Source organism: Danio rerio, chromosome 20 (genome assembly GCF_049306965.1).
Source record: "Danio rerio strain Tuebingen ecotype United States chromosome 20, GRCz12tu, whole genome shotgun sequence".
Classification (NCBI taxonomy): domain Eukaryota; kingdom Metazoa; phylum Chordata; class Actinopteri; order Cypriniformes; family Danionidae; genus Danio; species Danio rerio.
The window spans coordinates 12,929,720-12,942,420 of NC_133195.1; the positions used below are offsets into that span (position 1 = coordinate 12,929,720).

Genomic DNA, 12,701 nt, shown 5'->3' on the forward strand with positions numbered 1-12,701 from the left:
AAAGTTGCAAACTAATTTGCTCTGAGAGGTGGCTGTGCCTTCACCTACAGCTTGCACTTCCGCTGCTGCTGAGAGAGAGAGCGCAAAAGCGCAATCGAAGTCATTCATTTTTGTCCGAAAATGTCGGTCAGGTGATGTTGATGTGAACAGCTGAAGCTGTCATATTATTTGTAGTTAATTTATTATTAATGACAATGTTTAAAAATAATAATACTATTAATTTTTTTTCAATAATGCACTTAAAACATGTAATAGATCTATTGATGCGAAACGAGCTAAATATCTTCTTTAAAATCGTTATAAGTTCCAGCACTTGGCAATATCTTTGCCTATCGTCGATACACGATACTATCATCTGTCGGCGCAACCCTTATATATATTATATATATATTAGGGGTGTAACGATACACTCAGCTCACGATACGATGTGTATCACGATATAATGTTCACGATTCGATATGTATCACGATATTTGGAATAAAAATTGAAAATTTAACTGAAATGCAAATTTTACCAAGTAAACTATTTTTTATGTATTTCTTTTGTTTCAACTTGTTAAACTGAACCTTCTTTTAGAAAATGTATTAAACCGGCCTGTCTCTGGAAAATAAAACAATTTAAAAACTTCTTTAAAAATATTATTGAAATGACAGAGACAAAATTAAGGAACAATTTAAGTAAAGGTGCAAAAAAAAAAGCTTTCTATTCAATTGAATTTAACAGTAAGAGCTTAAGGCTTTGCTTGTTCACTTGCGTTTTTTGTGTGTGCAAAAAAAATCCACATTTCCAGGTAATCAGCAGTTCTATAAGATAATCCTGAACTCATGTGTATCTGTCTGAGAGGTTTTTATGGATGGCTGTCTTCATGTTGGGCATGATGAGTGACAGGGGGGCCGTCTTTTCATTACACAGGACAGTCGTGGCTCTTTTCAGCAGTTTAGGCAGGTTTACTATTTCTTCGGCGTCATATCGTAATCAAATCGTCATAATGCCACGATGCAAATCAAGACATTTTTGCATCGCAATAAATCGTTACACCCCTAATATATATATATATATATATATATATATATATATATATATATATATATATATATATATATATATATATATATACATACACACACACGCACACAATTTTATTTTGTGTCTGACACATTAAGTATTGCATTTTAAAATACTGAATTATTTTAACGTGCGCACAGCAATATACAGAACCTATTAACAACAGTTACATCTTCTGAAACATCTTCTCGCACCTGAATTTCCAACAGCAAAGATTTATTTTAAAAAGAAGAAATAGTCCTGCCCAATATATTTTTTACTTAAATTACAAATTTAGATTATGTAGTGGATCAACCTACATTATAAGATCGATCAGGGATTTATTAGCTCATTTCAATGAATCGGATCCTAAAAAAAAAAAAATGATTTGAGCACATGACCCATGTAGGGGTGTCATTCAATTTTATTGTATGACATAATAACTTTCAATATTGTAACTTTCAGGTCTATAGACGCTTCCTTTGTCTTCATGCTTGGTTTGTGCTTTGACATGCACTGTCAACCCTGGGACCTTATATAGGCAGGTGTATGCTTTTTCAAATCATGTCCAATCAATTGAATTTATCACAGGTGAACTCCAATTAAGCTGCTGAAACATCTTAAGAATGATCTGTGAAAACAGAATGTACCTGTGCTCCATTTAGAGCTTTACGACAAGGGCTGTGAATAATACTTATGTACATGTGATTTTTCAGGTTTTTCGTTTTTACTAAAATTGCAACAATTTAAAAAAAAATCTTTTTACACACTGGGATATTTTGTGTAGAATTTTGAGGAAATAAATGAATTTTAATCCATTTTGGAATAAGGCTTTAACATAATGAAATGTGGAAAAAGTTAAGCGCTATGAATACTTTTGTGGAGGCTCTGTAATTAAATGTTTAATGTATTTGCAGCATGCACAAGTATTTTATAAAACAACAATGGTTGATTACAGGACTGTACATGTTTTGCAGTTTCTCTGCAAAGTGACATGCATAATACTTCGGTTTGGGCAATTTTGCAGATCACTGCAATCTTGGATAATTTTGATGATGGTTGTCCATACATTGCCATCATGTAAATGTACTCCTGACTTCTTTTTTTGGTTAACCAAACTGTTACAAATCATATTCGTATTCTGTGCACAGGCATAAGGACAAGATGTGCATGAGTAATCATGCCTGGGGATTACAAAATAATTTTCTGTGTTAATGTTAGTGTCTGAACAATTTGCAATGAACTCATCCTCGAGCCATTGCAAATGATGTTAAATGAATATGACACGATGTTGGCTTTGATGTTTTATTCAGATTTGCAAAACAAGAGAAACATCTTCAAGCTTAAAAAATATATGATTCATTTTTGTATTCTTGGTTTGTATTGTAATGCTCCCCTTAAAATTTACAGAAATCATTTGAAATCTTTTGACCCCTGAAAGAAGTATTAAACTTTTTTTAAAACACTTTAAAACTATACTATATAGTTATAAAATCATGTAGATGGGTTTAATTATTACAGTTTATAATAGCAAATGTTAGGTTCAAATAACTGTTAAATTCTGCCTTTACTATCTTTCAGCTTGTGACTACCTCGGTGAGCGGATGGCATCGCTTTTTGGCATCACCTCAGCTAAATACCAGTATGCCATTGATGAATACAGCAGGTCAAAGAGAGAGGTGCGACTCATACACAAGTCTGAGTTAACAAAAATAATGGCTTAACAAAGATGGGATTTTGTTCAAAATTTAATGCCAGCTGGACAGGCTCTAAAAAAGATGTTTTATGTTCTTGTTTGTAATATATAAAGTAATCTGTATTTACTGTTGTTTTGTTGTTTTCTCCATAGTGCGATTTGCAATTAACTGTATTAAAATCAGTAAAAATTGTGCCCAAAATTCTAACAGTTTTTAATTTTCCAGTCTCATTTTGATGGTTAAATTATTATTTTTTTCAATCAAAATCAACATTTTGAAACTTATTTCAAGGTGCAGTAGGTGATCGTCCACAATGCTAACAGCTTAGCATAAATCTCTGAATCACAGTCCCTCCCTTGCTGTCTAGAGCCACACCTCCTTAAACACGAGCACAGCAAAAGAACCCTCTCTCAGGTGTAAAAGCGACTAGTGCTTGTCAAGCGGCATGCTAGCCAAACTGACATGCTATTTCAGAGCAAATATTTAGAGTTGCATGGTAAACAATATAGGGAGAGACTAGGCGGAATAGCAGTATTTACTAGTGTTTTGTTGTTAAACTAATAAAAATCTACATTATCGATGCTGTAAAAGGTCCCTTATGAAACTGAAAGTAGTCTTATCAATCTTTCATCAGAAGATTTTAATGGCTGAACAACACTTCTGTGAAGATATAACCCATTTGTAACAACAACATCTAACGTTACATCAGCTTTGCGTGAAGCTAAAACAGTTTTAAAACAGAACATTACCTGTCTAAGAGAAATCCTTCAGACATGGTGTCATCCTTTCTTCAGCGTGCAAAGGTAACTCCAACATAGATTTAGGTTTTTAAAAATTTTGTTTCAGCAGGTTTTTACAGATCACATGCTTGTGAAAGCTGCGTACAAAAGGCTGCGCAATTGTATAAATCTGCATTTGCAAAAAATATATAAAAACATATAAATACATTTAGATTAATTACTTTAATCATTACTATTAGACTGTGAAGAGACTTTCAACCACCACAACAAAAAGACAATCACCTACTGCACCTTTTACAAAAAGTGATCTTATATTTAGGAATTTAATGCATGGCAGTATTTCCTTCTGAGTAAATTATTAGATGATGAAAAGATTGACGAAGCTTCTCCTACAGCAGCAAATGCAGTTTTTACTGTTGATATTTGGCGCTAGTTAATCAGGAAGTGACTATTTTGTTTGCTTTGACTCGTTGGATGAAAATGCTGCTTTATTCGTATGTCATTTATGCGATGATCCAGTTTTGCGCATAACGTTCATTAGCATTTTTGGGTGGAAAAATAGCTACTGACAGTAACAGTGTTTTGCACATGTGTATTTCAGAGTACTTAATTTGTCAAAAAAAATTAGTAGATGCTTGTCAAATGATAATCGTTTTAACTGAAGTGGTAGAGAAAGTCATGTTAGCTAGGAATGAATGCTATCTCTAGCAAATTTGTGCATCATGTTATGTTGTAGATGAAATAAAGGCTAAAATATAGTTCTACTTTCTTCCAAGTGAACTACTCTCTGAAAGCAAATGTAATAAGTTTGCTCATTTCTTTACTGACAAGATCAATAATATCAGAAAGGCAATCAGCTCATCCAATCAGCCAATTTGTGTCGAAGTCAAACTAGCTCAACCACAACTTAAGAAATCAGATATTATGTCTGATTTCATGGCAATTAATGGTAAAATCTTAGAAGAGACTGTGCAAATTATGAAAACATCAACCTGCAGACACGCTCCCCACATCATTCTTTAAAACTGTGTTTACCTGTTTAGAAATGGATCTTCTAAAAGTGGTAAATGCTTCACTGCTTTCAGGGATTTTTCCAAACTTGCTTAAAACTGCAGTTGTTAAACCCCTCTTGAAGAAGAGCAACCTGGATAACACCCTATTGAGCAACTACAGGCCAATATCAAATCTCCCTTTTATTGGCAAAATCATTAAAAAAGTTGTTTTTAACCCGGTTAACAAGTTCTTAAGCTTCAGGGGGTGTTAAGACAATTTTCAATCTTTTTTCAGAGCACATCACAGTACAGAGAGCGCTCTTATAAAGATAATCAATGATATACGCCTAAATACAGATTCAGGCAAGCTAACAATGCTGGTATTGCTCGATCTCAGTGCCGCATTTGACACTGTCGATCACAGCATACTTCTGGATAGGCTGGAAAACTGGGTTGCGCTGTCTGGCACGGCCTTTAAATGGTTTAGATCTTACCTTGAAGGAAGAGGTTACCATGTTAGTATAGGTGACCACAGGTCGAGGTGGACACCAGTGACATGTGGAGTCCCACAAGGGTCGCTTCTGGCACCTCTCCTGTTCAACCTTTACATTCTCCCTCTGAGCCAAATAATGAGAAAGAACCAACAGAACCACTCCTACCACAGCTATGCTGTTGACACTCAGATCTACCTAGCCTTACTGCCTAACGACTACAGCCCCATTGATACCCTCTGCCAGTGCATTGATGAAATGAACAGTTGGATGTGCCAAAACTTTCTTCAGTTAAACAAAGAGAGAACTGAAGTCATTGCGTTTGGGAACAGAGATGAGGTTCTCAAGGTGAATGTGTACCTTGGCTTTAAGGGTCAAACAACAAAAAATAAGGTCAAGAATCTTGGTGTGACTCTGGAGTCAGATCTGAGTTTCAGTAGTCATGTCAAAGCAGTAATTAAATCAGCATACTATCATTCAAAAACATTACAAGAATCAGATGCTTTGTTTCCAGTGAAGACAAGAGAAACTTGTTCATGCTTCCATCAGCAGCAGGGTGGATTACTGTAACTGCCTCCTCACTGGCCTTCCCAAAAAGACAGTCAGACAGTTACAGCTCATCCACAACGTTGCCGCCAGCATTCTGACTAGAACCAGGAAATTAAAGCACATCACACCTGTCCTCAGGTCTTTACACTGGCTGCCAGTTACATTCAGAATAGACTTTAAAATATTATTACTAGTATATAAATCATTAAATGGCCTAGGACCTAAATACATTACAGATATGCTCACTGAACACAAACCCAACAGATCACTCAGATCTTTAGGATCATATAAACTAGAAGTTCCAAGAATTCAATTAAAGCAGGGTGAATCAGCTTTCAGCCACTATGCCCCCCGCTGCTGGAATCTGCTTCCAGAAATGATCAGATGTGCTCCAACATGAGGCACATTCAAATCAAGACTGAAAACACATCTGTTTAGCTGTGCCTTTACTGAATGAGCACTGCTGCGTCTGACAGATTGCACTATTATGTTTTTCACTTTTTCTTCATTCTTTTATATCACTTTCTACCTGTTTTTATGTTTTTTTTTACTCATTTTTATTATTTGTTTTTATTTTTATTTTACTTTCTTTCATTCTTGTTTATGTAAAGCACTTTGAATTGCCACTGTGTATGAAATGTGCTATATAAATAAACTTGCCTTAAAATATATAAATAAGGCTTGCCTTGCCTTAAAACTTGTAAACTGAGACTGAGATATGAGATTATGCTTTGCACCATTAATTTAAAAGTACTGTCAAATAAAGTGTTTTCTTCTAAACAATAACTAGTGCTTAAATAACAAGTGCTATAAAATGGTAAAGAACTTAACTGCTAAACTGAAGATTGGGGGTCCTATCATACATCCGGCACTATGTGGCGCAAGGCGCGACGCAATAGTTATTTGCTAGTTTCAACTTGGCGCAAAAGTTATTTTGAGGTGTTGCGCCCCGCTGTTTAAATAGCAAATGCATTTGCGCTCATATGTGCACCCATAGGCGTTCTGATCTAAAAAAGGTGTGTTTTGGCGCGTTGCTTTTTTGAGTAACTATAATAGTCTGTTCTTTAGACCAGAACAAAGCCGGTCTATTGTCTGGCGAAGAGTGGCCTGGACAAGTTACAGACTGCTTAATACACACAAGATGTAGAGCAATACGCAAATATCGTTACATATGAAAAAGATATAAAATATTAAGGATATATGTAGGATATAATAAGGATATACATAGGATATAAATATAAAGGATTAAAATATTACAAAACATATTATTTTTCTAGCCTACGTGAATTTAAAAACCACTACCTTTATACTTTCTTCATCTTGGGAGGCTTTTTCAGTTCATTCAATTTGCTTTTGTATAATGTTATTATTAGCAGTATGATTTATTAAATGCGTATTTATATGTTTTGTTAAAACAAGCTTAGATTTGCCCATCTGTCAGGTTTTAGACCATATGAGACACAGCATGTGTATTAGGATAAAACTCAGGTTTTTGAACAGACTTCGTTATTATTGTTCATTTTTTCGTTTGCTGGAAATTAGAACTGAATTTAGAAATAGTTTTGAAACAAATCGTTGTGCTTAACAAACTTAATTAAAAACAAACAAAATTTAAAATGAAACTAGATTATGAGATCCCTTATCTCACATTCTCGCAGGGTAGATGCTCTGTTTAACTGTTTTCTTGCTAGTGAAATGCTCAGTTTTTCCACTTACACTTACTTTACGTCATGTAAATAGCAAATGTGCCATGGCGTGACGCAACAGGCTCTTAAAGGGAATGGGAGATGAGACTCTGATTGGTTTATTTTCAATAACTCATTAAGAAAATAAACTCAACCCTTTTAGACCATGCTCCACGTTGCAAAGCGGATTTTTTCGTCCTTCTATTAGCACAAATGGATTCTGACATGCCCTGAAAGCATTTGCACCCCTGGCTCTGCGCTTTGTGCATGGATCGTCAAAATAGAGCCCTAGAAGTGAAATCAAAGCCATTATCACTCTTTTTTTTTCCTGGGTTGTAAGCAAAGTCCTGCAAACTCTTTCTTTTCAAGACATTTGGACCAGAAGATGGAGCTGGTCCAGGAAAGGCTGCCGAGGGTCAGCGGTGTCCAGTGATGTTTTTTTTTTTTTCTTCTGTCAAATAAAAATATCAGACTACCTCAACTCGATCGCTCCACAGGAAATATGCATTTAATTAATGCTCCACTGTTGTTATTTCACAAAACCTTAGTCGACATTTTTAGTAAAAGTCATTAGATTAAAGATTATGTCCCCGGTCAGATCACATGATTTTGGCATGATTTTCTTGACGTAGGGTGTTGTAGAGATTCGTAAACGACAAATAGACGTCGTAAGATTCAATCGTTTCTTCTCGTGTAATGTGGCATAGTTCACAACAACCGATTCCATGCCTGCGATGCCTCATGACACTGTCACAGAAAGTCTAGCATGTTTAATCTTTGCTCGTTCTTTACGACAAGTTCCACCACGTGAGTGACACGGCCCAGTAGGAGCACATAATTTATCAGTTATTTTAGCGGGTTTTGCTGTTAATGAGCTGGTCAGGTAATCAAAAAACAGGCTGCATATTTACAGATGGGTTGATGGGCAGCTAAGAATGCCTTAATCATGTTTATGTACTTCTAACATTGTCATCTGTGGTACCTATCTGTTGCTTACACAATCCTACAGCTCATGTTGTAGTAGGCATGATTATAATTTATATAGCTTACATTTTTTTAATGCTCGTAGTTAATATCTCTTCCCATGCTTTTGGGCGGACCTTTATTTTGCATATTAGCGGTCCAGAGACAAAGAAAATTCAATCAAATCAAACTATGCCAGGAAACCATTGGTCAGTCAGTAGATAATGGGTGTGATTTGCCACCACAGTTACAACCCAGCTGCGTCCACAGCACTGCGCAGAAAGGTCCGAAAAAACCTTGCGAAGAGGTGCCCCCCTTTGAGGGGACAAACCGCATTTCTGTACCTGCATGCCTCGCTTGAGTCCGCGCATTTCTTATTTAAAAAAACAAAAAAACAAAAAAAAAACAATTAAAGTTTACGCCTAACATACCCTCTGATCTGCAGCCCAAGTTCCACTCCTCAAGGACATCAAATGACTCCATCCTCCAGCGCATTGGAAAAACTTGCAAAAAGAGAGACAGAAAAAACCCACTAAATCCAGGTATTTAGTTATGTGATAAAGCTGTGCCCCTGATCAAAAAGGTGTTTTTATAGTCTTGGTGATCCTTAATAGTGTGTGGAACTGAGGTAGATTTGCCATTCTTTTATCTAATCTCTTAATTTCTTCGCTTGGTTTCTTTTCCATGTTTGTTCTATGTTTTTGTTGTTATGTTTGTGTGTTTGTTTGTTACATATCAGACTAGTCAATAAACCCCATTATAATCAAATGGATTGTATCGTTCGCCTCACAGACAAAATCACTTAAACGATCTATTTTTGCTACAAGCTGTTATTAAGTTGAACAAAACTTATAAACTATTAATCTACTTCACAAGGAGTGGTTATAATTACCTTTTCTAAATAAATAGATCATTACAGAGTCCGCTCAGACGAGCGGCTTGGTCTGGTTATATTTATTTGGTCAAATTAAGAATATTAATAATAATTATTTATTATTGATAATTAATATTCATAATCTGAGAGTCCGCTCGGACAAGCGGGCGAAGTCATTGATATATATTGATATATTGATGTTTAGTCAAATTAACAATAGGTTAATTCAGGATATTAATAGTTAACAATAACTCGTTATTACTGATTATTAATATTCATAAACTGAGCTAATTCCGCTACACTGCCCTGCTTATTCCAATGTGTCATTAATAATAACAGTTTTATATAGGCTTCTCTGAAACTGTGAATATTTAACTTTAATTTTATTTAGGCTAGATTATAATTTTATTTACCAAACCAACACAATCTCACGGGCAACTCGTGTTTTGGTGCTGAAGCATGGGCCTATAGCGGACTTGTTTCACTGCACTTCAAAGGTTTTCGATTATTCTTTTTTTGTTATCTAGTAGTTAACTGACCAACAAAAAATACGTAACAATTAAGATACAAATCATAGCTAACGAAATTTGTTTCAAATAGAATTTTTTTCCAAGAAACGTATATGAATTATATTTTTGTTTGTGCCTGTCTAACTGTGCGGTGATGATTTGTTCCGCTCCGTGGAAAATGAAGATTTAATTAACCCTTCACTGCTTCACAGCTGCTGATGTTTTTTCATTTCATGTTCAGGCAAGGGAGTGTTAAGCAACATTGGCAGAAAAAATATACATTTAGATTTCAAAGAAAATATATTTATATTAAAAGGGAAACATAAAAGTTGATCCTATCAAAATCATAATGAATGCCTTTAAATAGTTATTAGTTGTCAGCCAGCATCAGTGTTTATTGAGTTTGAAGTTAATTCAATTAAACTGAGATAAGAAATATTGTTTTAGCAACACTCTAATACACCACTTGTCTCATTTTTGATTTCGACTTGTAAAAAGCATTTAAGTCCTTGTCCTTTTCTTATTAGCCATTTTCCAAAGCTTTAAAGACACCTGACTCTTCATTTAATAAGCACTTTAATTGCAACACACACTCTGAAAATTGTAAGTTTTTAAGTCATTTAATTTATTTAAGTCATAAGTTTACATACAATTTGCAGAAAAAAAGAGAAAATATATAGGCCTATTTCAAATTGAATGTTGCATTTAGTAAGCCTACTGGCCTAAATAAACTTTTGTATCAACAAATTCATAATCATACCTGTTGCTAGTGCAATTTTTATTGACCATAGCCTCACTCTTTTTTTATTCATTATTTTGCTGCAGTTCCGCTCTTTTTATTTATTTTCTCACAGCCCCATGAGCAAAATGCAGCCTGCAGGTTAATGATGACAGCGGCACCTTAGTGAATACAAGAATTCAAATAACTAATATTAATGAATATTACACGTGCTCTATAAAAATCAGATGATTCACCACTAGGCTTGGGCTGTAATATGGTATACCGCAGGATCTAAAAATAGCAACGGTGTCAGTTCTAATACCGTTATACTGTCATAAAAACAATTCACTTAAGTAGGAGACAAGTAATAAATAATACATATAATTTATTTAATTCCTAGAAATGAGTATGCGTGATTGTCATGACGGGACAGTGTGGAGGAGAGAGAGGTGAGGTAAGATTTCGAGTCACACACCAAAAGTCACATATCGCTTTCAGTTTCGGGCTTTGGCGCGTTTTGCACTCACACACAAGTGTACCGTGCCAAAGCCCAAGTGAACCGCGCTCAGGCACACCTCTTCCAACCGGGCCAGGGCCGGCCAAGTGAACCGTGCTTGAGCACGATTCAGTGCACTTACACTTCTCAAACGATCCGGGAAACGGGCCTGGGCACGGTATGGATGTGAGTAGTGTGAGTAGGCCCCAAGTCACCTGTAATGTGTGTGTGTGTGTGTGTGTGTGTGTGTAAGAGAGGGAGAGACACACACACACACACACACAGCATCAAAATTTGGATAAAGCCCGAGCCTTTTCACCACATTATAACAAGGTGCAGCTGGAAATGCGGACGCCTTTGCCTCACGTGGTGTCTCTTTGTTGCTCTGTGTGTGTGTGATTGTGTGTTTGTGTGTGTGTGTGTGTGTGTGTGTGTGTGTGTGTGTGTGTGTGTGTGTGTGTGAGAGAGAGAACTTTGTGCTGCTGTCTGTGTGTGTGTGAGAGAGAGAGAAAGACCGTACTTATGTGTGTGTGTTTACACAGACAGCTTGTTTTAGGCTGTCTGGACTCTGTATAGCTGGGTGGTTTTTAGGTTTTGTTCTCCGGCGGCGTGTAGAAAACGGGTGTGTCGGGCAGCGGGACAACACATCCTGAATATGAGCGGAAGCGGTTGAATTCGGGTTAGAACCTGGTGGGATTCAATATTTAGTCCCGCGCTGATCTCTACCAGAGTGCCATCTGAACATGCGAATGTCCGTGTCTGGTGTGCCATGTTCGGGCTCTAGTGGGTCATCCGGTGCCTCAGTCAAAGTTAATGCAGTGTGCGTGGTTATTAGTCTGTGTACAAGCTCGGCACTTTAAACTAGCACACAGTTTGCTGAGAAACTATACATTGACACACATGATTGTGTACTCTCTGCTTGGTCTGTGGCCGAGGCTTATCTTCTCATGCAGTGTCTCTGTCTGCCTGCTTGTTTCCAATCACAGAGCGAGCGTGCTCTTGGCTCCACCCCTTGTAACGTTGGGGGGGAATTTGAAACTTCTTTCCATGTGAAGCTACACGCCCCTAAAACAGCAAACTGTGTAAACGCCCCCAAATGAACACTTTTAAACACATTATAATAAAAACATCTAAACTGTGTGTTGAACTGAACCTAAACTGGCACACTCAGAAGAACCTTAATAGTAATATTAAATCATAAAAAAGGGGTAAACTATGTGCCCTTTAAAATAAAACTGTAAGAAATAAGTAGACTAACATATAATTTAAACCACTTGTTTGGTACTTAAGGCATAATCTGTCTGCATTAATGTAAACGGTATCATCCAGGGATTCATTTGTTCCAAAACCCCTCCTTAGCGCGAAGCTAATCTGCACTGATTGGACCGATGACAGTTTGTTGTGATTGGTCGACACTGACTGCCTTCAGCAAGAGACAGAGTGAAATGCCCAGCAGCTAATCAACATTATAAAAGTAGTCACAGTGCATACACGCTTCATAGTGTAAAGCGTGGATTTTAGCTGCCAGTAGGTGAATGTAAATATAGAGGATGGACTTGAAAATACAGACGACTAACTATTTTATTGAGCAGATCTCCTAGGAGATCTCCTAGCTTCTCACACTCTGCACTTTTCACACACACACACACACACACACACACACACACACACACACACACACACACACACATATATTACCCTCGGACGACAACGCACGCACACATTACCCTCCTCCACGGAGGTCTGTAAACAAAGCGGCACGCGTCGCGTTTTAACCGTGGCTTTGCAAGCGATATGAGAATATAGCGAGTTAACCTGATACAGTACACGCAGTTATAAGTAACAAATCACAACTAAATACATTTGCAAGCTAGAGTAAACGAGGCAACAACTTTAATCGCATGTACTTACACTTGAGAAATGGAGAAAAAAACCGATCC

General features: G+C 36.6%; 1 protein-coding gene across 5 annotated transcripts in view; it reads left to right on the forward strand.

Annotated features, from left to right (window-relative positions):
• The window catches only part of zgc:153383, a 65,560-nt gene that overhangs the window by 16,535 nt on the left and 36,324 nt on the right, over nucleotides 1-12,701 (forward strand). For 2 of the 5 annotated variants that reach the window (XM_005168092.5, XM_005168094.6), the window contains exon 4: nucleotides 2,626-2,723. The exons of 1 other annotated variant lie outside the window; for it this stretch is intronic. In XM_005168092.5, coding sequence (XP_005168149.1) covers nucleotides 2,626-2,723 — 98 coding nt within the window. 5 annotated transcript variants of the gene reach the window in all.